The 26,639-nt window shown below is 51.0% G+C and overlaps 9 protein-coding genes across 9 annotated transcripts; 6 read left to right on the top strand and 3 right to left on the bottom strand.

The window, feature by feature from the left end:
• Positions 1-936: 936 nt before the first annotated feature.
• J4E82_008902 (uncharacterized protein) lies at positions 937-3,094 on the top strand (the record flags this gene model as incomplete). Its single annotated transcript, XM_051735132.1, has 5 exons — positions 937-1,219; positions 1,284-1,578; positions 1,635-1,801; positions 1,851-2,102; positions 2,166-3,094. The coding sequence occupies 5 exons, from the start codon at positions 937-939 to the stop codon at positions 3,092-3,094; spliced, it is 1,926 nt and encodes a 641-aa protein (XP_051585146.1).
• A 60-nt stretch (positions 3,095-3,154) lies between these two features.
• Positions 3,155-4,705, bottom strand: J4E82_008901 (uncharacterized protein; the record flags this gene model as incomplete). Its single annotated transcript, XM_051735131.1, has 1 exon — positions 3,155-4,705. The coding sequence occupies one exon, from the start codon at positions 4,703-4,705 to the stop codon at positions 3,155-3,157; it is 1,551 nt and encodes a 516-aa protein (XP_051585145.1).
• A 4,111-nt stretch (positions 4,706-8,816) lies between these two features.
• Positions 8,817-9,719, top strand: J4E82_008900 (uncharacterized protein; the record flags this gene model as incomplete). The annotated part of the gene is made up of 1 exon (XM_051735130.1): positions 8,817-9,719. One exon carries the CDS (start codon positions 8,817-8,819, stop codon positions 9,717-9,719), a length of 903 nt encoding a protein of 300 aa, XP_051585144.1.
• A 756-nt stretch (positions 9,720-10,475) lies between these two features.
• On the bottom strand, positions 10,476-11,335 carry J4E82_008899 (uncharacterized protein; the record flags this gene model as incomplete). Its single annotated transcript, XM_051735129.1, has 2 exons — positions 10,476-11,047; positions 11,098-11,335. The coding sequence occupies 2 exons, from the start codon at positions 11,333-11,335 to the stop codon at positions 10,476-10,478; spliced, it is 810 nt and encodes a 269-aa protein (XP_051585143.1).
• Positions 11,336-12,482: 1,147 nt separating this feature from the next.
• J4E82_008898 (uncharacterized protein) lies at positions 12,483-15,983 on the top strand (the record flags this gene model as incomplete). Its single annotated transcript, XM_051735128.1, has 1 exon — positions 12,483-15,983. One exon carries the CDS (start codon positions 12,483-12,485, stop codon positions 15,981-15,983), a length of 3,501 nt encoding a protein of 1,166 aa, XP_051585142.1.
• Positions 15,984-16,574: 591 nt separating this feature from the next.
• On the top strand, positions 16,575-17,715 carry J4E82_008897 (uncharacterized protein; the record flags this gene model as incomplete). Its single annotated transcript, XM_051735127.1, has 4 exons — positions 16,575-16,634; positions 16,686-16,750; positions 16,808-16,842; positions 16,895-17,715. 4 exons carry the CDS (start codon positions 16,575-16,577, stop codon positions 17,713-17,715), a joined length of 981 nt encoding a protein of 326 aa, XP_051585141.1.
• A 942-nt stretch (positions 17,716-18,657) lies between these two features.
• On the top strand, positions 18,658-20,300 carry J4E82_008896 (uncharacterized protein; the record flags this gene model as incomplete). The annotated part of the gene is made up of 2 exons (XM_051735126.1): positions 18,658-18,941; positions 18,995-20,300. 2 exons carry the CDS (start codon positions 18,658-18,660, stop codon positions 20,298-20,300), a joined length of 1,590 nt encoding a protein of 529 aa, XP_051585140.1.
• Positions 20,301-21,634: 1,334 nt separating this feature from the next.
• Positions 21,635-23,317, top strand: J4E82_008895 (uncharacterized protein; the record flags this gene model as incomplete). The annotated part of the gene is made up of 1 exon (XM_051735125.1): positions 21,635-23,317. One exon carries the CDS (start codon positions 21,635-21,637, stop codon positions 23,315-23,317), a length of 1,683 nt encoding a protein of 560 aa, XP_051585139.1.
• Positions 23,318-24,030: 713 nt separating this feature from the next.
• Positions 24,031-26,440, bottom strand: J4E82_008894 (uncharacterized protein; the record flags this gene model as incomplete). Its single annotated transcript, XM_051735124.1, has 3 exons — positions 24,031-25,468; positions 25,516-25,570; positions 25,654-26,440. 3 exons carry the CDS (start codon positions 26,438-26,440, stop codon positions 24,031-24,033), a joined length of 2,280 nt encoding a protein of 759 aa, XP_051585138.1.
• Positions 26,441-26,639: the final 199 nt, after the last annotated feature.

The following is a 26,639-nucleotide window of genomic DNA, read 5'->3' as shown; positions in this document are numbered from 1 at the left end:
TAGCTGCTTCACGGTCGCCCATTTTGGTTGAGTACGTGGAGAGATAACACGTGTTTTGTGTGGGAGTGCTGAGATTTGTGAGTGATCAACATCCCCGGGTGATCAACATCCCGGTCAGCTAGCTTACTTGTTCGGCCCAACCTAATCAGCCGCCAGGGGGCCCTTGAACGCTCACCCTTCCGCTCCGTACCAACAACATGCACTACGACGCCATCGCCACCTACCTAAGAAAGAAGACTTGTTCGCATCATATCTATCATATCTATTAGCGAATGGTGCTCTGGCTTATCTCTGCAGGCTGATCATGCCAAGATCAATTAAGCTAGATGAAGATGTATTGGCCGAGTATGGGGCGGAAAGTGCGGGGATTGCAGCAGCTCTATATTTAGTGAGAACAATTGCTGTCGATACTGGTCAGGCTCAGAGTATCAGTATGAAGATTGCGTGTTGACCATATTCCAGAACTTCTGCATAGCCTGCCGATCATTTAGGTTGCTGCCTGTCCCAACGCGCCGCTGCGAGCGCCGAGCTGATGTTCTATGAACCTGCTGCGCCGCTACCTTGCTTATCGGCAAGATCGTCTCTTGCACCTGAGACTACAGAGTGAGATACAAGGATGCAGTGTGTGGCAGATAATATCTGCATTGTAGTCGACGAATAGAAGCCGTCAGAACCTCACCACAAGGCTGCGTAGAGGAGGCGCGGGACGGGCTCAACCCTAACGTGGGCATCGCGGCATATGCTTACCATGTCTTGAGGGCTTTTGAGCTGTGCTTATCACGCTTGGAAGTTGTGGCTGACCAGAGTAGAAATCCCTTATACATCCATGGATATCTGGGTTACCCAAACCTGACCCCGGGAGCCTCACACCTAGTTGTGAAACATTGACGTTGAGGCCCATCTTCGGCGACTATCTGCTCCAAAATTCGCTTCGCGATGGCGTACCAACAACTATCTAAGATACAGCACGCCGTGGAAGTGACACCAGTCAACGAGGACTACACCCCGCCTTCGTCTACGCTGCAGAACTATGAAGAGATACATGACTTCGACTTCAGTCCTACCAGTCCGCGCTCAACGGTCAAGTCACCGTCTATAAAGAAGCACGTACCACATTGGAGTTCCTCTACAAACAGTACAGCTGTGACTTCGGAAGTATGTAGCACAAAGTCTAATAACCAGGCTGGGTTGTCCCGTGCACGGTCCTGGGCTTTCGAGAGTAAGACATATCCCCGGATAAACTACATTCAGAACATATACTAACTCGATACACCTACATCTAGTTTTAGCCGTTGTCGTTGGTCTCGGTGCTGTTGCTTCTATAATTGGTGTAGTATCGAAATACAACGGGCGTGCGTTACCTGACTGGCCTCACGACATCACTCTGAACGCTCTTATCGCTCTGTTAGCCACGTTCGCAAATGCCGCAATGTCTGTTTGCCTTTCAAGTGGAATATCGCAGGCAAAATGGATCCGATTCAAGCAGGCATCGACCCCACTATCTGATATGGAGGCCTTCGATGATGCTAGTCGTGGTTCGTGGGGTTCCATCAAATTACTAGGAACTGCCAGAGGAGGGTACGTCTTTAACGCGCCAAATCGGCTTATGAAGTGACTAACGCACGTCCAAACAGATTTCTCGGATCATTCGGAGCTACTGTCGCTGTTGTTGCCCTTGCTCTTGGGCCTTTCTCTCAGCAAATCGCAACCTACAAAGTCCGAAGCGTGGAAAGCGACATAGGTGCCACTATACCCAGGGCTCTCAACTTTACTCCCGCATTAGCAGGTAACACAAGCACGAGTGAGTAGTCTTGTACGTTGAATGATACTGTAAACTCATACTGCCTTAGCTGGTTTCGTGCCTATCCTTCCACTCAAAGCAGCAGTTTACAATGGCCTGTTCGCAGAGAACAACAGACCTGCGGCGTCGCTACCATTCAAGTGCCAAAGTGGTACCTGTGTCTGGGAGCCCTTCGAGACCCTCGCTGTTTGCCATGAATGCACTGATATCAGCTCTCTCATTACGCGGTACTGTCCACCTGAATTGGGTCCATCGCCAAACATGTCTTCTTGCGGGTGGCAAGTTCCACCAGGAGCACATCGTGAGTACCATCTATCCATCAATAACAAATGAATAAGTACTGACTCGTTGCATCGTTATCCAGTAAATACAAGTTCTGATGTATTTAGTATGACGTCCTTCATACCATCTGCCTATGGAGACATGCCCCACTCTACGATGATCCGGCTCATCTTCATGGGTACGGAGCTTCAAGACACACCAGATAAGCTAAATCCTTGGGCATCGCAATGCAGCCTACAAGCATGCGCGAATACACTGTCCGCATCGGTCACAAACGGTACACATCAGGAGAACATCACGCATTCAGTACTCAATCATACTGTCATTGACATGAGCTCACCTGATCCTGCTGCTGACTATGGCGTGTACATTGCTGGCAATACAGACGACACTGCGTACCTGCTCGGCATGGAGGCGCTTTTGAGCATACGGGGTTGGTTCAGCGCGATCTTTACCAACGGCTCTGCGACACGCACGACTAGCGATTTTACCCTTAGCGTGACAGATCCAGACCGGGCCGTTGTAGTCAACCTCACAGTCGGAATCTCATCAGGCGAAACCTTCTTTGATACGGACATAGTGACAGCATTCTACTGGAACTACTACGAGTATGCCAACGGAATCAATATGCTTATGAGCGATCTGGCTATATCGATGACCACCGCCTTCCGTGGCTTCAATGGCGCCGTGGAAACCAACGGGAAATCGATAACGGTTGAGTCATATGTCCACGTCCGATGGGGTTTCGCAGTACTACCGATTGCGGCTGTTGTGGCCACTTTGGTTTTCCTGCTCGCTGCGATGACAATGACACATACGTCGGGCACACAAGTGTGGAAAAGCAGCGCGCTTGTTTCGTTCCTACATGGTTTGGATCATCAAACAAAGGAGAGGTTTGATACCAATGATAGCTTGGCAGCTAAGAAGAAACAAGCGAAAGCAGTCAAGGTCAAGTTGTATACGGATGACCGGGACAATTCTATCCTGGGAGTAGAGAAGGCTGCATGCTAATTTCAAAGGAGATATATTCATTTTCCGATTGATAGGATAGAACTCAGAGCATTTGAATCACTATACCCTGCTTCCGTGATCAATATCCTTGCTCTTCCTTCCTTCACTACTGATTTCGCTCTCCGTATCACTGAGCAGTCCATTCCAAGTATCGTCGTCAACGCTGTCCACGTCTTCTTCTTGTCCGATGTCCTTGTTTACCTTCACATTCACAAAAAGTATCCACAGTCCGATATCGTAGGTGACTCTGCAGATTCCAGTAGCCAGGAAAGCCACCCAAAAATTATTGCTTCCAGAAAGGAATCCTGTGATCGATGGTCCGACGCTCATGGCTAAAGTCCGCAGCATGCTCGTGATACCCATGGCTCCTGTACGCTCCTCAGGCTTCACAACTGCAGCAATGAAAGCTGTACGTGGAGCTTGATCCATGCTATTCAGAGTAGCTCGGAAAAGTAGCAGTCCAACTGTCCAGCCGACGCTTGAAGGAAGTGGGATGAAGGCGCTAGCTATCGAAGAAGGAAGATGGGTGAAGACCATAGTGTTGATCAAGCCGATACGTTTAGCTAGTGGCCCGGCAAAGATCGCTCCAAAGGCGCAGAGAAACTGGGAAGCTGAAGTGATATCTCCAAGCGTGGACTTCGAAACGTGGAATTTTTGGTCGACGTAGTAGTTCATTAGTGAATAGGGTGTCATGCCGTCTGCTAAGCTGTCGACAGCCAGGAGAATCCAAAGCTTATACATGACAGATCGTGTAGTTTTTGAGATTTGGCTGAAGTAGCTCTGTTTCTTCTGTAGTGGTGGGCTCCTGATGTTTGCTGGTCGTCCTACATTCTCGCGGTCTTGATCGAATTCATCCGTTGTGCTTGGTGTCATGGCCTCTAGTAGTACTTCTTCCTCTTCACCATCATCACCACCGCCACCACGTCTTCGTTCTTTCATCTCCGCAGTCTTTTCACCAGCAGCTTCACATCTGCTACTGAGACCGAGACAAAGAATGCTTCCAAGCACCCCGAAGGCTGCATAGCCCCAAAAGAGAGCATGATATGCTTTAGTCACGTTGCCGCTGCTCTTCTCGAGAGCATGTACTGTTCTTCCTGCGACTTCCGCACCAACAGCTCCAGCCATGGTTGTCGCTGTGACATACCATGAGAGCACATCGCTCCTTGTTGTCTCATCTGTCAAGCCACTCAAAATGCTCTCCTCGACAGCCCTGAAAGGGCCACAGTCCGCACCAGTGACAGAGATGATGCCGAACACCGCCGCAACCAGAAGGACGAAGAAATTTTCCGACAGAGCAAATGCAACACCTGAACAAGCCATCATTACACTACCCATGAACAAAATCCTTCTCCTTCCGAGTTTATCCGCTACGAGAGTAAGCAGCAATGACAGCAGGACATCTCCCAACAAAGTCAATGTCATGAAGACCCCAATTCTTGAATCCGGAAACTTGAGCGAGGAGAAGAAAAGGGCAAGAATCAGCGACGGAATGCCTGCCGTGAACATTCTTAATGACCGTAGTGTAATAATAATGTATGCATCTCGTCCTGTTGCGTTGAGTGATGTAAATCCGAGAAAACCGGCGATTCGCGTTAAGGCTGCAGGAGCCATATTGGAAATGTGTGCTGCGTTCTGGGTTTGTACTCAAGGGTCTTGGAACAACGTTTGGTAACAGAACACAGAATCAGTATCAGTTTTAGTTTTACAGAGATCGGATAAAGAACGGTTGAAGAAGAACGGAAAAGCTCTCATCCTACAAAAGACTGATGACCACCCGCGTTGTTAGTGTGAGCGTTAAACCCGAGACGGCTTTAAGCTAAAAGGCTGCATCTTGCCTGACTCACGCCTGCACATGTGCGACGCCATCGAAGTACGTTCTAGATCGTTTTTGGATGATTGCTCAACGGCATCACTACCTACATTTGCTGCCGTTGTGCTCGTTCGGCGATGCTGCGCGGCCGAGTATCGCCCCGCGGTGAATGTGGGGTTCGGTTGCGTCATTGCTAGACTTTCGATGGTGCGTCGCGTGCCCCGAACAGCTTCATCACATACGCGACACTTTGGATCAACGGAGCACTCCCGGGACTTCCTACAGAGTCTTCAGGTACAGCGAAGTACTCACGCACCTTTTCCTTCTCAGCATGATGGACATCGACCCAAAACAAGATCTGTTCGTTCTATTGTTGATCTAAATTCTCGTTCTCTGGGTTCCGCAGTAACTTCTGATTTAGCCGCGTAACACATGTAAAATAAACGCAAGTCAGGAAGCAATACGTGTAATCAACCGTGTTTTCAGAAAAGGGACGGGAAGAAACAGAAGCTGGAACGAAGACAGGATGCTTCCAGAAGAACTAACGCCCAACCAAGCCTACGTATCAGGCCATTGATGAAGCAAAATGTTTCTTTTCGCGAGGATTTAGATGCGATTCAATAACATGAATTCATACGCTCTTGATACTGTATCATCATTCACAAACATGGTATGAGGAAAGCATTTTTCCGAGTAGATGGTTGGCTCCATTGTACTATATGATAATCTCACAGCCTAGTCATAACACCACGAATCATGGCAGCGACAGCTAGGTACAAGTTAACACCAATAGCACCTAGAGAGAACAGGGTTTGAATGTGGCAACTACGCATCCATGACGTATGCAAGCTTCTGCGTACCGTTGCACATGGAGTACGGGTACAAAGTGGTTTCGCGATCTGCTAGAAGATTGAGACCTGCGATGGCTGAACAGCGTTGGATGGTGGTTCTCAACGAGAGAAATCTTGGAAGTGATCTTTCGAGGAGTGAAAATTGTAATCTTACAGGATGTTCCCGCCCATGTGGTTAATCACCTTTCATGTTTCATCGGATAAAGGAGTTCTGTACCAAATTGAATAAACAACTTGGAGAGACGCCCTGAAAGTGGAAACAGCGCTGCGCTGAAATGGAAAGAGGAAGAAGAAGGAAAAATTAGGCTTTCGCGAGACTAAGAACTTATTTAATGGACGTTATCGAGCCAAAGAGATGAGGGCATTCTAGGCCTGCCACATAGCCAGTCAAGAACTTCTTATCCAGACAAAGACTTGCCGGGGAAATAGACATTTTCGACGTTCGAAATATGAGAAGATACGTTACTTGAGCTCATAGTCCAAGAGTATTGAACAGGAGTATAGGTTTGGGATAGGCTCGTAAGACCTGGTGTGTAAACGGCTCAAAGCCAGGTGACAGAATTGCCAAAGCCGCCCCAAAAGATGTCAATATCGCAGACTTCCTCAACTGCAATGGAAACAGGAAGGTGAATGACCTCCACAGTCCTCAGGTGGCTTGATCGAAGTTATGCAGGCGGCCAACTGGCTTCGACTGGCGTGTTTGAAAGTAGGTCCATTTCAGCTGTCCAATGCACTCGGACGGGGAGACTAGCAACGGGAACTTAGTAAACATAGAAGAGAGTCTCTAGTACTTTACGGGCTTCCTGTCTATATCAAATAGGATAGCCGGTCTGAGTATCATGCACAGTGCTCAGCGATAAAGACGCTACCCCCCACTACCAGCCCATGGAATTTGAATGTGATGTGCGTGATGCCTTGATCGGAGGCGATGGCAAGCCCGGCTAGCGCTGAATAGTTGGCATTGAACTCGGGCTGTTGATTGTGGAAGGCGATGCTGCCGCCCGGGAGGCCGGAGAGAAAGATTGGCTTGGAAGAGAAGCCAGTTCAGCCGTCGCAAAGCTATCAAAAGACAGTCAACCATGTCCCATCAACGGATCGGATGGTTCCAGTGCCTGAGTAGCAGACATGTCTGTTGCGCAGGGTCAAGAGAAAGGAGAGGAGACCAGCAAGCCGGAATACTAGATTCTGCGTGGCGAGACGCATGGTGCCTTATATTTTATCATCGTCGCATGGTGCGCTGCGACACCATCAAGACGCTGCTAGCCTTGTGTCATCTGCTCCGGCTGCTCCGTGTGAAGGCCGACAATCACTATGTTGGTGGCGCAATATCACATCTTCGCCCTATCTGTTAACACAATAATGATGCAGTACAAATGCGTCCGGGCTGTACAAGAAATCGCTGTGATAAACTGAGCTTGATGCACAACATGGACTCTTCGGAAGAGTGCAAGATTGAGACTGTTTGTATAGACAGAGGGATCGCAGGCAGCAGTCGATCATGGGTGCGGATGAGACGGAACTACAAAGAAGCAGTTCGTCACGGGTTTTGACAAACTGAGTGTGTAGACGTTGGAGGGTGTGGATGGAAGGCAGCGGCCTAGGTATCGATGTGTCAGCGGAGACCCCGTGATTCATGATGGGCGGCCAATCTTGGATGACGCCGAACTATCCACTCTCCGCCTACAATACACCCTCAAAGATGGAAAAAGAAAATCCAGCACCGTCACCACCCCTGCATCGCGAGTATCTTTTGGTGGCGCAGTGAAAGGACACTGACACTCGCCGCCGGCAAGAGCGCTCCCACGGAAATGTCAACAGTCGCACAGTCTTGGCTTGCATGGCATGGGCCGAGTTGGAGTAACCCTGCAGTAGGCATGGCAGTGGAACAGAGAGTTGGACCAGTCGTTCCTCGTGCATGCTTCGTCCCGCGGCATCCATGCCAAAGATTCGGGCCCGGATAATCGGAGGCGGCGGACCTATTGGTCTTTCATGCGCTGGGGTACAACTCACCCGCCGTCGCAGGTATGATGACACAAGGCTTCCTTTGACAGCAAAGAAACAGACGATGGTCGTGTCTTCGGTCTGCGAGGCCTGACAGGTGCAGTGAAGCTTATGCTTAGTCTGCGTGCTAAGCTGGCGGCGGCAGATTCAACAGGGCGGCCGAGGTCAGTCTGGTGAAAGAGCAAAAACTGGGGATCGTCGGTGTGAGCCTTTGCATAGCGGCCTTCAGGGTCTGGTCCCTGTTGCTACATGTGTGTGGCCATTTGTGAGGAGGATCCAGAATAATAGTGAGCCATAATCGTGCATGTGCTGGCGGTGAGAGCAGAGGGCCCTGAGCGCGAGCGATTTCATGTCTTATATCCGCCTGCTCCCCTCTGATGCTGTTCGTGTTCGTGTTCGTCTTCCTCCGCCCTTCGCCCTCTTCGACGTCCAGACCTTGCAAGCTTGTGTTGTGTGGTCGCGGCTAGCTGCACCGTTTTTCCACATCCTCGCCGTGCCGCATTCTCGTCGCAAAACGCCGTCCACCCTTCCCGACCAATCTCGCAGCAAAAGCCGGGGTCTCCCCTCTGGCCCGCAAGATCTGCAGGATAGCGCAGCAAAGAATAGGATCCAGCATCTTCTCCTTGCAAATCAGCGATTTTACAAATAGCATTCACGGGACTGACTTTGGAAATTCCCACGCGCAAGACAGCAGAGTCAGCTGTCAGGTACCCGGTGTGCACCACTCCGAAGAGCGTCTGATAACTAGTGGGAGAGCTAGGCGGCGTCAGAACGTGGGAACCTTGGAAACAGCGGTCACGCCCGAGGTCAGCACACACACTGGCCGACTCCTTAGTAAGGAGTAAGTTAGAGAGAGGTGCCGGGTGAGGCGGTCACATTCTGCGACAACCCACTTTCCGCTGTTCTTCCACGCTCGACCCTCAAACGCGCAATCTGCGGGCGACCACGACAGCACATCTACCCGCGCTTCCTCCCTCGCACCGCGGCATACTTCCCTACCAGCAAACCTCGCCTCTGCCACTGTAAAACTCAAAGAGCGCCAAATCACACAGCAGCAACCATGCACCGCAAAAACCCCATCAGCGTGCTTGTCTACAACACGCTCTTCCCAACGCCGTCCCCGACCGACCCACCCTCCTTCAGCGCCCATCTCTCCAAAAACCTTGTCGGCGAAGTTCGCATCGAAACAGCAAACTTCTACGGGTCGCTCGACACCATCGAAGCGCGGTACCCAGGCTTGAACTACGCTTTTCAGCCACATCGAAAACGTCTTGGACGCTTCCCACACCACAAGCGCCTCTTCGATGCTTTCGATCGGCTTGGCCTGACCGAAGCGGAGATTCAAGGCTTCTGCAGGTGGGAAGGCACCCTATGGGCACGGGAGCGATACGAGCGGGACGAGGGCGTAAGAGTAGTAGACACAACGGGCGTGGACATAGGGGCATGGGTCGACACACGACGAGCCTATTCCTCAAGGAACAACGGAGCGGGAATCAACGTGAAAACAGACATTGAAGTGGAGATTGAGGAACTAGAACACAACCACCACCATCACCACCATCATCATCACAGCCAGTCTACACGACCCATGCAACACAACAATGGAGGCGACACGGAAATGCCCGATTCTTCTTCTTCGGCCGAAGAAGATGAAGACGAAGAATCCGACTCGGATTCAACCTCCAACGAACTATCCTCCTCGGTAGGCTTCTCTCTGAACGCGCGTCTGCTCCACGCCGCTGCCCTGCGGGAGTCTTCCGGCGCAATGAACATACCAATGGACCCGGAATGGGAACAATACCTCAAAGAAGCATCCGAGCGCGGCGAGCTCAACATTGACGCGACACGAGAAGCTCTGCGCACCATGGCTGGCCAAATCGCGCAATTGCACCAGTCGACGGTTGAGGCCGAGAGCAGCGAGGCCGTGCCTCAGACGTTCCAGCCACCCGCTGCTCCAGCTTAGGAGCTGGAGTTGGGGCACAGCTGGATGATGGATGCAGAGGTGTTGGAAGCGGCTATCATTATGTTTACAAATGCTTTTTGATCGAGGAGATGATAACGACGATGATGATGGTGGCCTATCTTTCAGAATGATTGTTGTTGGGGGGCTTTTTTTTTTAACTTGGTCGCTTTTCTCTCTTTCCTGCACTGCATGGCGTTTTCTCTCCAAGACAATGGCGTTCTGACGAGGGATTTGCGGGTTATGCATGGGCGATTCGCGAGATACCCCAGATTCTCTGCTGGGCCTTTTTGTTGTTGTTGTTCGGGTAATGATTCTTTCACCACTTACATAGATCAGCGAGCTTTGGATGAGCAACAAGGGGACGGGGTTCGGCATGCACGGCACATAGTCATAATCCATCACGTTTAGATGTTCAATCAGTTTCTTGTGGTATCTTTGGTGTCATTGTTATGTTCGTCGATTCTCACTATAGAAGTGATGGTTGTTTGGGTCCATGCGGTAGAGCTATCAAGTGCCTACTGATACTCCTGGCTGTTCTGCTGAGAACACTTCCCGCCTTAGCCGTGTGAGAGCTAATAAGGCCCCAGGACTGTGCTCTGCATGAAGTCCCTCAGTCCTCTGCAAGCATCATTTGTTATGGGCAAGGCAGCTTCCTGTACCGCTCAATCTTTGGAGGGGGGTAAGCTGTGATTACGAGGAGGTGATATGTTTGCAGCATATGTTGTAGTAGCGCGAGGTACTACATCCATTGTCGCCTTATCGCCTTCCCGAGTTGCCGAAGCTGAATCCTCCGGGTCCCCTCTTCGTGCCCCTGGTAGTTCTGCCGTTGCCACTGTCCTCGTCAATCTCCATGGCATCGTCGCCCCCCATACCCATTAGATTCCGCTTGCCATTATTCTTCTCGTCACTGGCCTGCATGACTGCCTCGAATGCTCGCTCCTTCTTCCGACGCATCTTTTCTCGGTCCAACGCCTCCTTCTTTACCTTGGCAACTTGTGCCTCCAGATCTGCTAACGCTGAATCGCAACGTTGTGACCACGATTGCAGGGTATTCTGAAGGGTGGGTAGTGACCCTGGTGCGAGGTCGCGGAGTGGTGAGATGGATGTGACAGAAACAAGCGAGTGTGCGGGGTCGAGTGTGGCGGTAATGAGGCCGGAGTAGATGGCAGTGGTAATGAGCTCCTCGAGAGCGCGTGTGGTAGGCAATTCAAGAGCTGTCATGAGGTGCTTGTAGGTAAGGGTGTTGTGGGAGTGTGAAAGCGGCAGTAGCGAGAGTAGCAGGAGCTTCTGGTGTTGCTGTGCTGAGAGTTTTGGGAGATTTGGATGAGCTTCACATGGTCAGCAACACGATGCAATGTTCAGGCGATTGCCAACATACCTTTGTAGTCCTCCCAAGTTCCCCAGGCGAAGATCTCGAGCAGAGTAAGAGACGAGGCGTACTCTTCCGAGCTCCGTAGCTTCTGGAGGTTGGGTGTCTGCAATAATTCGGCGAAGACATATGTGTTTGGCGCACTGGTGGCTTGCATGATCAAGTCCGATGCTGCTCGTGGAGAAGTTGCGGACTTGCTGAGAGCGAGAAAGGGCTCGAGAGCGTTGAGGGCCTTGGTTTGCTCCATGTTGAATCAGTGTAGACGTTACAGTATCTGCAGTGGTGGAGGTTGCAGAGTTAATCAACTCATCAGTGTATAACGGAGGACGAGCAGGCAACTACGCATGTGAGGTACGTCTCTTGGCAATCGCGGTCGGTCGCGACTGCCCCGCGCGACTGTCGACCCCACTCGCCTTCACGCTCGGACTTGGTTCCATCCAGCTCGTGCAATTCTTTGGAGCAACAATAACGCTTATTAGGTGCGTGTTTTCTTCTTGCAGTGGGCATCCAAGCTCGCAACCAACGCGTAAGAAGATGCCCTGCGGTCAGTGACACAGACCTTTTGCTCGTATCCGACACCGTCTGCTCCGCATACACGAGCTGGTTTTCTCACCACACATTCTCAGTCAATAGCGTACGCACTTACAGTTCCCAAACACACCAGGTCCGGCCCACTTGTGTTCGGTGACAGAGTGACTGTGCACCCTCAGACTGTGTGTAGACATGTCGCAATAGCACTTTGTTTCGTTCGGTTAAATCGATCCAGAACCTGAGGCTGCGCGTGTCTCACCTGAGCATCAAGCAAGGGTTTTACGTTCCTTCCTGTTTCACATGCCAAGAAGGAAACACTGTCGTCTTATGGCCGTGTCGCAGCAAAGACAGCCCCAGATCCTAGATTTCGAAAATAGTCTTAATCTTTTGCCTGTCAGCCTGCGGATATTGAGTGTGCCCTGCATTGCACCGCGCTTATACTCTGACAGCTTGACCTTCAGCTCGTGGCGGCCCTCTCGCAATCACGGCCTATCATCATCCTTCGGGCCCGCTCTAGCCTCCTTTCGACAAGCCGCGGCGCTGGGCTTTAATCAGCACTGGGACAGATTGTGGCTGCTGCACTCCGTTCATCAATCGCCATATTAATAACTTCGCCATCTGGCACTACCGGAAGCTGGCCTTCCTTTTTGTTCGCGAGTCCGCTGTCCTTTCGCGTCTGCAACCTCGCGCTGTCGCAGTACCGCCGCAGTCATTCCATCGCTTTCGCTCCGATCCTTCCGCCTCGTACGACCCGCCTTCGCCCCCAATTTGACCCGTCGAATGCTGCACCTGGTCCAGCATCGCAGTTTCCAGTTCGCAACACCGTCCGAAGTTGACAGCACCGAAAAGACACCCTAGCCAATATGGCTCCTCCGGCGACAGCGACCGCGCACATGGCTACAACAACGCTCAAGGTTGAAGGTATGACATGCGGCGCATGCACTTCTGCCATCGAGTCGGGTTTCCAGGGCGTCAAGGGAGTAGGGAATGTGTCGATAAGCTTAGTGATGGAGCGTGCTGTTATCCAGCACGATCCCGAGGTCATCACCGCGGAAGAAGTCAGGGAGATCATCGATGACAGGGGGTTCGATGCAGAAGTGCTCTCGTCGGATCTACCAATGTCGCATAGTGCAGATGATCATTTCCTGAGCGACTCCGAAGATGAAGAGGAGGAAATGAATGGAAACATTTCCACCACCACACTCTCGGTTGGTGGAATGACATGCGGAGCGTGTACATCCGCCGTGGAAGGCGCTTTCAAGGACGTAGCTGGACTCAAGTCTTTCAGCATATCACTTCTCTCCGAGCGCGCTGTCATCGAACACGACACTACAATTATAACCCCGGAGAAGCTGGCCGAAACGATAGAAGATGTTGGCTTTGACGCGCAGGTGCTGGATACCGTGGCCGCGACACCAGCACCGAGGAAGAGCAAGGGTCGGAAACAGCAGAAAACAATGACGACGACTGTCGCTGTTGAGGGCATGACATGTGGCGCATGCACATCAGCCATTGAGAGCGGGTTCAAGGACGTTGAGGGTGTATACCAGTTCAACATTAGTTTGCTCGCCAATCGTGCCGTGATCGTCCACGATCCCTCCAAGCTCACCGAGGAGCAGTTGGTAGAGATCATCGAGGACCGAGGATTCGACGCCAATGTCTTGTCGTCCGTCGACAGTAGTATACAGCAGTCATCAGCAGCCAACGTACCTGTACAACTCAAGATCTATGGAATGCCCAACTCTAGCGCTGCTCAAGAACTCGAAGGATTGTTGCGAAAACGATCTGGAATTACCTCCGCAACCATCAACTTCGGAACTTCAAGGGCCACTATTCAACGTGAGCCTCAAATCATTGGTCTGCGAGCCATCGTGGAGGCTGTAGAAGCAGCTGGATACAACGCGCTTGTCGCGGACTCTGAAGACAATGATGCCCAACTGGAGTCTCTGGCAAAGACAAAAGAAATCCAGGAATGGAGAAGAGCTGTGGTATTCTCCGCCTGGTTTGCAGTTCCCGTGTTCTTGACAAGCATGTTCATCCCCATGTTCCTGCCATTCATCAACTACGGTGGTATACGCCTCATTCCCGGTTTATATCTTGGCGACGTGATATGTCTGGTCCTCACGATCCCAGTTCAGTTCGGCATCGGAAAGCGCTTCTATGTGTCTGCATACAAATCGCTAAGCCATGGTTCTCCCACGATGGACGTTCTTGTCGTGCTTGGTACCTCGTCCGCCTTCTTTTTCAGTATCTTTTCGATGCTGGTATCGCTCTTGATTTCCCCACATACCAAGCCGACAACACTCTTTGACACCAGTACTATGCTGATCACGTTTATCAGCTTGGGCCGTTACCTCGAGAACAAGGCGAAGGGTCAAACTTCCAAGGCGCTTTCTAACCTCATGTCCCTGGCCCCATCCATGACCACTATCTACGCGGATCCTATCGCTGCTGCGAAAGCTGCTGAGGACTGGGACGTCAAGGAAGAAAAGATGGAGCGCAAGTCAACTGATGGCAATGCTGTTGAAGAGAGGGTCATTGCTACCGAGCTCATCGAAGTTGGTGACGTGGTCATACTTCACCCAGGAGACAAGCTTCCCGCTGATGGCACAGTAACACGTGGAGAATCGTACCTTGATGAGAGCATGGTTACAGGTGAAGCTATGCCCATCCTCAAGAAGAAGGGCGCATTAGTTATGGCCGGTACTGTGAACGGAAACGGACGTCTGGAATTTCTTGTTACTCGAGCCGGCCGTGATACTCAGCTCAGTCAGATTGTGCGCCTTGTCCAGGAAGCGCAGACAAGCCGCGCCCCGATCCAACGCCTTGCAGACACCGTTGCTGGTTACTTCGTCCCTATCATTATCACTCTCGGTCTCGCAACTTTCGTTGGATGGATGGTACTCAGCCACGTCCTACCCTACCCGCCTAAAGTCTTCCTCGATCACGCTAGTGGCGGAAAGTTTATGGTTTGCATCAAACTCTGCATCGCTGTCATCGTCTTCGCCTGTCCATGTGCCCTGGGTCTTGCGACACCTACCGCTGTCATGGTTGGTACTGGTGTTGGAGCTGAGCAAGGTATCCTCGTTAAGGGTGGTGCTGCTCTCGAGACTGCCACCAAAATCAACCATGTCATCTTTGACAAGACCGGCACGCTTACTGTGGGCAAGATGAGCGTATCTCAAGCCGATATACAAGGAGGCTGGGAAAGCACGGAAAAGAAGAACCTCTGGTGGACGCTCATTGGACTTGCGGAAATGGGCTCTGAGCATCCCATCGCCAAAGCCATCGTTCTCTCTGCGAAGGAGCATCTCCGTCTGGGACCTGACGGTAGCTTAGACGGCTCTGTTGGAGACTTTGAAGCTGTCGTCGGTAAAGGCATTACCGCGACGGTCGAAGCAGCCATCTCTCGCGAGCGCACCCGCTACACGGTCCTTATTGGTAACACAGCCTTCCTCACCTCCAAGGGTGTCAATGTCCCGGACTTTGTTGAAGAACCTCTTACACCTGCTGCGAATGCCAATCCTCGAGGCGGGTCTCAGAACCGCTCTGCTGGCATCACCACGATTCATACCGCTATTGGTAACACCTACACTGGCACGTTGAGCTTGTCTGACACTATCAAGCCTTCGGCTCGCGCTGCAGTTCTTGCGCTATCACGTCTGGGTATATCATCTTCCATTGTTACCGGTGATACATCCGCTTCCGCCCTTGTTGTCGCAGCGGCGGTTGGCATTGACGCTTCAGACGTCCATGCTTCGTCCACACCCGCAGACAAGAAAGCTATCGTCGAAGACCTCCAGTCTCGCGGTAAAGTGATCGGCATGGTTGGGGACGGTATCAACGATTCCCCTGCGCTCGCTTCTGCCGACATTGGCATTGCCCTCTCTACTGGTACGGACGTCGCTATGGAAGCTGCGTCTATTGTTCTTATGACCAACACGGATCTTCTTGCCATTCCGGCTTCCCTAGTGCTCAGCCGTGATATCTTCTTCCGCATCAAGCTGAACCTGGCGTGGGCGTGCATGTACAACTTCATTGGTCTTCCCTTCGCAATGGGCTTCTTCCTGCCCTGGGGCCTTTCACTCCACCCAATGGCTGCTGGTGCGGCGATGGCATGCTCATCTGTCAGTGTCGTCCTCAGCTCTCTACATCTCAAGTTCTGGAGTAGACCTAGCTGGATGAAGGTCAGTGTACTCGATCCCGGTGCGCCAATCGATGAAAAGGAAGCGGAAATGGAGAAGCAGAGTAAGATTGGCGTGTTCTCTACCCTCAAGGACTGGATCAGTGATGCGTGGGCTGCGAGGAAGAGGAATAAGGAGGAGACCAGCTACATGCCGTTGAGGGATATGGGAGATCAGTAGTCATGGGGCTAGCAATCGCGTTATTCTGAGACAAGTCAGTGGGGTGGATGTTATTGTTGTTGTTGTTATCATTATTGGTGAAGCGTTTAGGATACCACCTCTTCTTGGTCTTTTCCTTAGTTATCAGTATCTTGTCGTCATCTTTCCCTGTTTCCTTTTTGGGAGTCTCTGTACATAGCTTCTAACTCCTGATATTGTTATTCCAGACTTGTCTACGAATCCAATCTGATTCGCAATAACATACTATTACCATCATGTGAAGATGAAATATTTCACTCTAACGGGATTAATCGTCAAGATGACAGATCTACTAGAGGATCGTGATGTGATAGTCAAAGTCTTTGCCTGATGGAGTTAAATGAAGGATGGCTGCCGTGCGCGTGACGATGTCGCGAAGCGCGGCGGCCAGGGTCCACCAATTGGCGTCACAAAGATAAGCCAAGTTGAACAACACAACACCGCATCGATTCCCACTAGAAGCCTTATTTGCCCTATTCGCTACCAAGGACTGCCCGGAAGACACTTGCGACCGTGAATAGTGCCGAATAAACCTCCACATTCGCCCACAGAAACGCAAACAGGCCTGTCAATATGGGGAGGAATCGAGCCGTGTCGAATGCTTCGACGCGGAGCAGCGAGCCGCCGTTACAAGTAGGTATGGACATGATTTGAGCTTGGGAGAGCATTGCTGAGCAGACACAGGAGCTGGGGAGCATGTATGATTACTTAGCAAAGGTTGTACTGCTGGGTCCCAGCGGAGCTGGCAAGTAAGTTCACGATAAGAGTAGCACCAACGATGCATGCCGAATAACCAAGCCTCATAGATCTTGCCTCCTCCACCGCTTCGTGAAGTCTGAATGTACGCGACTTTCCCTCCTCCGCCGCCTCCAGCCCCCACTAACAACCCCCAGGGCGCGTACTATCCAGCCAAACGATCGGGGTAGAATTCTCTTCTAAAATCGTCCATATCGCCGACCGCCGTCGCTCGCCCTCTTCTTCGGCCTCGCGAAAACGAATAAAACTTCAGCTCTGGGATACCGCCGGCACAGAACGCTTCCGCTCCGTCTCACGATCCTACTACCGCGGCGCTGCTGGCGCGATCCTGGTGTACGATGTGAGCAGCTGGCGGAGCTTCGAGCAATTGAAGACGTTTCTAGATGATGCGCGAGCGCTGGCTGGACCGGACATAACAATCATACTTGCCGGCAACAAGAACGACGTTGAAGATGGTGTGCCCATAGGCATGAGTGGGGGATACAGCAGTTATGGTAGTACACCCGGTTCAGAAAGCGGACTCCCACCACCCACACCATCATCACAATCGAGTCGGACACCGAGTCTAAATGCAAATCTACATGCGAGTTATACCGTTGCGCCCGATGGCCGCGAAGTTCCAGCTGAAGTCGCATCGAGATGGGCGGGGCAGAATGGCATACCGGTAGCAGTGGAAGTTTCCGCGCTGAATGGAGAGAACGTGGAGGAGCTATTCAACCGATTAGCGCGAATGATCTTGACTAAAATTGAGCTCGGCGAGATTGATCCTGATGATCCTGCGAGTGGTATACAGTATGGTGACTTGGGTTGGGATGACGGTGGTGGAAGTATCAAGAGTGGGTTTGGAGATGACGGCGTCAGGTATCGAAGACGAGGGAAGAAAACTGGTGGGTTGGGCGAATGGGAAGACGTGTTCAGGCTTGGTGGGGGTAGTAGGAGGAGAGGAGGATGTTGCTAGCATATTGGGAAGTGGGATGCAGGCCTTCCTGCAACACGGCATCACTTGGCTTCTGGTTTATACATGCAGCATACCCCAGGTGTTTATATGTGCGTTCATAGATCGATTGACGATGTAATGTGGAATACAAGATGTTCACCTTTGTTATCCACATTAGATCCCGGTAGGTCTGTTGCAGGTTACACGTCTTCTTGCTCAGATCTACGAGCCACTTTGACATTATGCGATATGCTGGATCGCGCCCAGTTTACTATACCTCTTGATTGCACGCTACTCGGGAACTTGTCGATCACATGTAGCCCACGATGTCGGGACGCGGCGGCTTGAGGCTTAGCGCGATCTTGTAGCGATCGTGACGTTGGAAGTGTCGTCATTTTGGCGAGAGATTCATGCGTGCACGCCATCACCACTCTCACCATTGGAGCAACGCTGTTCGCATCGGGCAAAAAGCCAGCAGTACGACGAACTACAAGTTCGCAACACTCGGGACAAATCTTGAACGCGCGGAAATGCTTGAAGACGATAGAGAAAACTCTGTACCCGCCGGAACGCGTCCGAAACCTCGGCTTTCCACCTGCTTTGCCACAGCATGGATCTCACTGGCCAACTTCGGAGGTCGCGTGCTTCCGAGGATGTCCCTGGCAGTAGCGCTGCGTGTTAGCATGGGCATTTGCGTCACTGGCATGTCTTCCATGATCGATATATGCGCGAGTGTGGCCGCTTTCCCATCCAGTCTCCATTCCCATTCTGTTGCACACTTTCATAGCATTACTGCGGCATTTCATTCTGACCGTCCATTTATTCTGCATATCCACCATCGACCCATCATTTGTTGAAGTTTCCTCAATCACACTGTCGTTCTTACGGACTATTAGATCTCTCACACGCGGCCTGCCCTCGCGCCTCCCGACCGCGACAGCAAGCCCGCTTACGACCGCGAATATGACCTGGCTTAATCGACTGAACCCAACACCGGCCTTCCCAGCGCATACGGGGCCATACAAAGTCGGTTCTGTAGATGTAGAAATACCCACAAGCGACCTAGAGAGCCCGAGTGTGAATGCGCCTCCTGGAGACCTGCCAACTATAGCCTTCCGCATCTTCTATCCGTGTAAGCAGGACAGTAATGAGAAGGCTGTGAGATGGATCCCAAGTCCACAGAGGGAATATGTTAGTGCTTATGCGAGGTTTTTGGGTGCGAACAGCGCCTTTGCTGGAGTATTCTCGTGAGCAAATTGAGACAAGTCGCTAGCTGAACATGTCGCTGACAATTTTGTAGAGCACTACCCCAGTTGTTGTACTATATTTCCATGCCTGTACACCAAAACGCCGAACTCCTCGCACCTCCACCGAAATCCGAACGATGGCCTGTCATGATGTTCTCGCATGGTCTAGGTGGAACAAGGAATGCATACTCGCACATCTGCGGCTCGCTTGCAAGCCATGGAGTCGTAGTCGTTGCGGCAGACCATCGTGATGGCAGTTCACCTCTCGCAATCCATCATACTCCAGAAGGAAAGGAGAAGAAGAAGCGTGTAGAATACAGGTCAATCGCCCACAAGCCGAGTACAGAAACATACGAGGCAAGAGACGAGCAGTTGCGAATACGGCTATGGGAATTAGGCATGGTACACGATGCAGTGTTGAAGATCGATGAGGGCCGTCAATTGAAGAACGTAGCACAAGACCTACCCAATGGTAAGAGCATGCTGAGCATGTTCTCGAACCTGCTCAACGTTCACGAGCCGGGTGCGATCAGTTTCTCAGGCCACTCTTTCGGTGCTTGCACAATGATTCAGTTCGTCAAATCAGTTTACCACCGCCCTCAGACACATATTCCACGCTACAAGCCGCTATACACGCCATCCGCGGACTCGAGTTTAGTTCGCCAGATCACGCCACGAAACCCAGTCACTCTTCTAGATCTCTGGACCCTACCCATCCAAAGTCCTGATACTGCTTGGCTACGAAGCCAGACAATGCCATGCTATGACTCTCCTACCGGCGGCAATAATCTTCTTGCCATCGCTTCCGAGGGCTTCTTCAATTGGGCCTCGAACTTCAGAGAAACGAAGCGCATCGTCGCTAAGCCTGCTTCCTCACAATCGAGATTCCCCGAGCAGCGTGGTCCACACATCTTCTATCCAATTGCTTCTGCCCATCTCTCTCAAAGCGATTTCGGCGTCTTGTTCCCCTGGGTAACAACAAAAGTGTTCGGCGCCAAGGAGCCTGAGAGGGTGCTCAGACTCAATACCCGTGCCATCTTGCAAGTCATGCGTGAAAATGGCATACGTGTCGCAAACACAAGCGCGCGCGATCTAGAGCTCGACGAAACTATGGCCAAGAACAAGAGCCTAACACAAGACACCGCTATTCTCAGCCGAGCGAAAGACAGTGTTCGTGGATGGGTCAACCTAAGTGCGGACATGAAGAGAGATCTCGACCTTTCTGGCGCTGACAGGGTTGAGGGTAAGAGTCTGGTGGGTACACCAATGGAGAAGGTCGGTAGTGATGGTAAGGGACCAGGAGAGGCTATGGTTGAGGGCGAGGTACTAGGACAGGTCGTTGAGGGTAATGAAAAATAAGTGTTCTCTGGTGGATGCATTTCGGTGTGGCGTTTCGCATAGCGTTTTTTTCCTTCTTGTTATGTTGATAGACATACCCAAGCATATAGAGATGAAATGGTAAGCGATGTTGTTTAGTTCAAACAGCTCAAAATGTGGTCGACTGCTCCCAGTTCAGTTTTTACACAAATTATAGCATATCGTGGTTTTTTTTTTTTTTTTTTTTTGGAATATATCGATATGCTGAGTACACCAGTCCGTTTAATATGCCGCTGCCCTCTTCGTATCTTAGACACACTCTAGATATCTTATCAGAAAGCATCACCTGTAACGTCTTCGAAGTGTATCGTCTGGTCGATATTACCTAGGCATTCCCCAGGCAGTTGTATGTGAGCTTGCCCAGGCGCTGTACAGTTCAACTGGTAAGGCTACACTTATTGGGATTGAAAGCCTTCCTTCCGTCTGCATGTTAGTAGGATATGAGCATTGCTATCATGTGTTACATGGCTGCCCTCCTAGGCTTCCATGTCTTGCTTTGGTTCTGTCCCAGTTCGGCTCTTTTCCTGCGCGGACTACGATAATACTGCCTGCACTGACGATCCATCATACGTATCGGTTTTTGAGATCATTTTACACGCAATATGATGATTCCAACATGTATATAGTGCGCCCAATTTGACCACGGTACCACGACGACTACCACGGTACCTCGGTGACCGGGTAAACTCCAGCGAAACACATATAAAGCTCTTACACTCCTATAATTCACTAAAGCACAAAACTGAACAACGTTGCTCTGCAAATCGTGTGCCTTTAGCAGACCTAAAGGTGCAGCTCCATCCTTGCGGACTGCCCAATCAGTGATTTTAGCGTAAAACACGTCCTGAACATGTAAGCCAATCACAATTCAGGGATACAAGGCTAGCGCGACACTTGTCATCGCGACCTGGGGAACGATTGCGCTCAACAAATGTCCCACAAACTTCATTATCGCTTCGGCTTCAATCTAGTCAACAGTCATCCCGAACTCTTAAACACAATCTGAATTGTTGACAACAGCAACTGTTTCAACGTTTCCTACCATAAATCCTAGGTTCAAGTTAGGTCTAGCAAAATCCCTAACATTACCTGCCCTTATGCAGTTGTAAGACAACCACGACCAAGGTCTATTACATTCTGTATCACCTATGAGGGGCTTCAGATATTTACAATCGTTGCTCTTCTCATCTACCCCGCACTTCGCCATTAGCAGCCTATTACCAGCGCAAGCGGACTACGTAACAAACGCACTTCGGCGCCTAACATTGTAAACAAACAGGACCACTACAACTCAAAAGACACCAACCACACTCAACATGCCACCCCCAGAAAGTCAGAATATAGCAGAACCACCAGCATGGCTGTTGGAGAAAGCTCAAAATGCTGAAAAGGCGTCCGTTGTAGGGCCAGACGCGTGGTCGAGGATCATACAAAAGACGAGAGCACATGCTGAAGCGAACAGCGAAGAGCATCAGAACAGCATGCGCTTGCTAGGCAAGAAGATGAACGAACTCCGAGCGAAGTATGACTTGAATCCATTCAAGAATGTGGAGCAACAACCATCTACGTCAGATGATTTCGTGGTGCAGCCAAAAGCCATCATACCAGCACAGAATGGCATCAAGCGTAAAGCCTCAACCCAAGCCCATATACCAGAGGATCCTCGCGCTAAAAAGCCAAGGGTTCAGAAGACGCAGTCATCGCAAGAAGACATCTCTAAAAAGGCGAAGGCAGATGCAGAGAAGCAAGCGAAATGTCGAGACGCACAGCAGAAGAAAGACGATGCGTACAAAAAATCCATGCAAAACGTGGAGGAGCGAGCGGATAAGGTTGAGGAACTGAGAAGACCAAAGGATACTCTCAAAGAGAAGCCAGCCAGCACAGTTTTTGCCGAAGCGTCGACTACAGGCACATCACCGGACCGGACGGCTGCACAAGCAACAACGGCTATAGTAGCAGCAAACAAGCCAGATACCACGAACACCATACCATCAAACGCCTTACCTGTTTCGGAAAGCAATACAGACAGATATGCCGTACGAGCACCGCTGCCAGAATGGTATACATCTATCTCCATGAAGGGTCATATGATGGAGGCGATGAGCAAGAAGCGACCCCCAGAGCTCACTTCACTAGAAGCCCTCAAAACTTGTATAAGACAATGCGAAGACACGAATTCCGCTATTCAGCTTGACAAGCTATATGATGCTCTTCGCGACCATGTACACAAGGCTGAAATACGACTTGAGGTCAATCGCTTCCTCGTCAGGAAGGCTAACATGCTGAGCCCTGAATACGGACTTCCTCGCATCTTCAGAGCGGGAACAGATTTTCCATGGGATTTGAAAGCAGATGCATATCAATTGTACAACCGCTGGTGGAAGAACGACCTGAACCAAGATATTCTCCGCGGTATCGTATCTAACAAAACTGGAAACCGCACGAGTGACCGCCTCGACGAAACCTACCGTAAACGATTCTCCATCGATGCGAAACACTACGGGAATGGCGACCTCGTCCAAGGGCAGTGGTGGCCAACTCAGCTCTGTACTGTCCGTGATGGGGCTCATGGCTCAGCCCAAGGCGGTATCTACGGTGAAAAGGAGCGCGGTGCCTACTCCATTGTCCTCTCAGGCGGCAATGGATATCAGGACGTCGACAACGGCGACGTCATCGATTACTCCGGCACACCAGGCAAGAATTCCACGCCTACAGAGAACACTATCCATCTCCTCAAATCCGCTGATCTGGGTAACCAGATCAGAGTTGTTCGCTCTGCGCAGCTCAACAAGAAGAACAAGTACCGGCCCGAGCTAGGCTTGAGGTATGATGGTCTGTATCGGGTGACGAGTTATACAAAGACTGATCAGGAAACGGCGATGTATAAGTTTCGGCTAGAGAGGTGTGAAGGTCAGGATCCAATCCGGTTCGAAGGGAAGGCAAAGCGACCGAGTTTCTACGAGGTCAAGGAGTATGAGAGACTGAAGGATAGGGTGTGATAGTGTGATAGGACTATCAGAGTAGATGGATAACATGTTTGCTTATGAGAAGGTAAATCGGTCACGGTGAGGGCGTAATTTGACTTGTCTCGAGTGGTATTCACCGTCTCCCTACTGTCACATTTGGTCTGGATTGGACCGGCAAGGTTGTAGGTTTGGTGGGTGTGGTGTCTCTTTTGTCTCCTTCTTTTGTTGGTTGTGCCGTTTCCTACTCAAAATACCAATTATCCACTTTCTAAAAGCGAGAGGATATTCTAGTCGACAGCACACATGTTTTGTTGCTAATCTATGAAGTAGCTCATTCATTCTCAATTGTGCTCTCTTATCAGAATTGGAACCCTAATAGTATATACAAACATCTTCATTACCGCCTCAACAAGAAAAAACGTATACTTCTAGAATAGACTGTTCGTGATATATTTCTAGGTACACCTCATTAAAAGAAAACAAGTTTCTTCTTGGGCGTCTATAGATAGGAACTTCAGCCACCTCGTAAGGAATCTGCTAAGATGGATCCTTTTACTGATATCATCTGGATCACGTTGCTTGCCGTCGCGTTAGTCACATAATGACCAAAAACGGAAGAGTTGTTTGGGAAAACCTCTGCGCTCTATTGCAGTGATGCTATCGCATATGGTGTATCTATACCGACAAATTTGCGATACCCAACACCAAACATCCGATACAGTATTCGATTAAATAAACAAAACCATCTACTCGTCGTCACTCTCCTCTTCGTCGTCATCATCCATCTCGAGGTCTTCGTCGCTTAGGCCATCGAGATCAACCTCCTCCTCCTCATCTTCATCATCATCTTCCGCGGCAAATACCTCACCGTTACTCTTCTCGTGCTTTTCAGATTCCTTCCTCTTCCTGTCCTCCGTTTTCCTTGCTTCCTCGAGCAACTTTTGCTTCTGCTCTCTGCTCTTCCTTTGTCCTGCCACAAATGCACCTAGTGGGCTCTTGTCCCATTCTACATCCTTCAAAAAGCTTTCCACACCTGCGCGGTTGTTGGGCGCAAACTCGACCTTGTTGCGCTTCTCTTCAACCCATCGAGAGTTTGCTTCTAGCTTCTGGACAAGGAGTGCGATAAGCGAGGATACCTTGGTGTTCTTGTTTCCGCTGCTCTTCTTGGTGATCGCCTTCACCCATCGCTTGAGCATAACAATGACGGGAAGTGCGAGTTCAGGGAAAGCAATGTTCTTGGTCCAGAGGATGAAGAATTCGGCCAGAAGCTCGGCGACCTGCTCACCGATGCCGTCTTGGTAAATGCGTGTTCGGAGGAAGGCTTTTGATGCGCGGATACTGATGCTGAAGTCGAGAGCTTTCAGCGTGCTGGGCTTTGGGGGCTTCTTCATCTCTGCGGAGTTGAGGACTTCGACAAGGGCAGGCGCCAAGGGTATGTAGGTCGATGTCGCTTGGGCGATACGAAGGAGCGATCGGATGAGCTGGAAACGGAGAGGGAAGTACTGCGACGTCGGAATAAGGCGCATGGCACCTAGCGTGACCTGAACAACGGGATATATGAGGGGTCGTAAAGGTGATGGCTTTCCAGCCTCTGCTTCCCTGAGCGACTCGCAATGCATTGAGATGACTCGTGACCAGAAGTCTAGCGAGTGAATGTACTGCCAGTTGTATACGGTCTTGTACGAGTCCTTTGTCTTGTTGGTGATGCTTGTGCGCAGATGTATCGCGAGTTGGCGGATGAAGCCAAAGCCGGTGGTGTAGCCGACGGTAGGATCGATGCCCCAAAGCTCAGCCGCGGTGTTCTTCATCAGGTTGATACCCTGGATGTTGTGGATTGTGGTATTCCTTGCACTCTTGACAAGGCCTTGGTAAACCTGCTTCAAGACAGCCTCGCGAATACTTGGGTCTGCGATGACGACGAGTCTTCGCAGTACCAAGAAAGCCGACACTCTTGTTCCGTCATTGTTGGCGCTGTCGGACCAGACCGACGCGACAGACCGAATAACCTCACGTACAACCTTCTTGAAGGATAGAATGTATGGGAGCATGTTGGAGAGCGAGTCTAGTGTCATCTGTAGGGTCTTGGAATCGGACAGGTTCTCAAGGAGGTGATGTATCGAGACGGTATGCGACTTGAGGAGAGGCGTGAGGGTGCGGAACTTCTTTGAGTCGGTAGGAACGCGACTGTGGTTGTTAGTGGCCATACGGAAGAATTGCTGTGGGTTACTTACATCCTGCCACCAGCGCTCTCCTTGACAGGCAAGTGATGTTGGAGTACCTTGGGTACTAAGTGGAGAGTTGTTACCTGCACTTGGTGGTAGACTGTGTGCTGTCAGCCTCGTGTCATATATAGAAAGTGAGCTGCATACCATCTGGGTCAGTTATGGAGTACTTGTATGTTTTGGAGCTCTCCGAGTCGTTCATGTGTGATGCAGCGCGGAAGGCCAGAACCACCTCTTTCATGGCGCGCAGGGAATGTTTTGATTCCATGGAGGCTTTCCATTTTTGGACCGTCTTCAGGTTGAGCTCATTGCCCGAATCTTCGTCGTCGTCGTCGTCGTCTTCAACAGCGGCTTTCTGCTTCTTTCTCGGAGTGGCCTCGTCTTCACTAGCGGACAGAGCGTCAATCTCTGCAAGGTCGGCGTCTTCGGCAAAGTCCAAGAGTTCCGCGTCGTTCTCCTTGAGGTACTTGTAGAACTCGGGGTCCTTCTCTGCCAAACCAGCAAGCTGCTCCTTGTGTGTGTCGACATCGTCACCTGAGTCGCTGTCGGAGCCAGACTCGTCAGCGCCGCTGGGCGCATCTTGCATGTCTTCGTCTGAGGCTTGGTCGGCATCCTCGTCGACTGGTGTGCGTTTGCGCTTGCCCGTCTTTGGCTTGGTCGACTTCTTCTTCATCTCGGGAATCTGGAAGCCGCCCTGGAAGAATTGGTCCATGGACATCTCGCCCAGCTTGTCGTCTTTGGCGCCATTCGTCTTTGGCTTCTTTGCAGCTTCTTCTTCTAGGTCGGCGGCCTTTTCGTTGTCTCTGGCCTTGCGCTCCCTCTTCTTGGCGTCCATCTGCTTCCTCTGCTTGACTTTGGCGACATCCTTGCGGCGCTTGATGACGTCGCCGAGCTTGTCCTTTTGGAACTTCTTGGTCGCCTTGGACACGGGCATCTCGGCGGGCTCTGGCGTCTCGTGGTAGTCGGGCGAGTGGTGTTGACGGAGCGTGCAGCTGGTGGTTGAAAAACTTGGGCCTCGAAAAAGTTCCAGCGCTAAGGACCCTGCAATCACTAGCGCCTTCCCCACGCGGTGGATGGATGCATGCTTGATTGAGCTGGCGCCGCCGACGCATCAACGGACACGCAACTGGAGC

This window comes from Alternaria postmessia, assembly GCF_024291825.1.
Source record: "Alternaria postmessia strain BMP 2775 chromosome Unknown scaffold_77, whole genome shotgun sequence".
Taxonomy (NCBI): domain Eukaryota; kingdom Fungi; phylum Ascomycota; class Dothideomycetes; order Pleosporales; family Pleosporaceae; genus Alternaria; species Alternaria postmessia.
The sequence above is the reverse complement of the archived record's forward strand: the minus strand, read 5'-3'. Positions and strand labels throughout refer to the sequence as shown.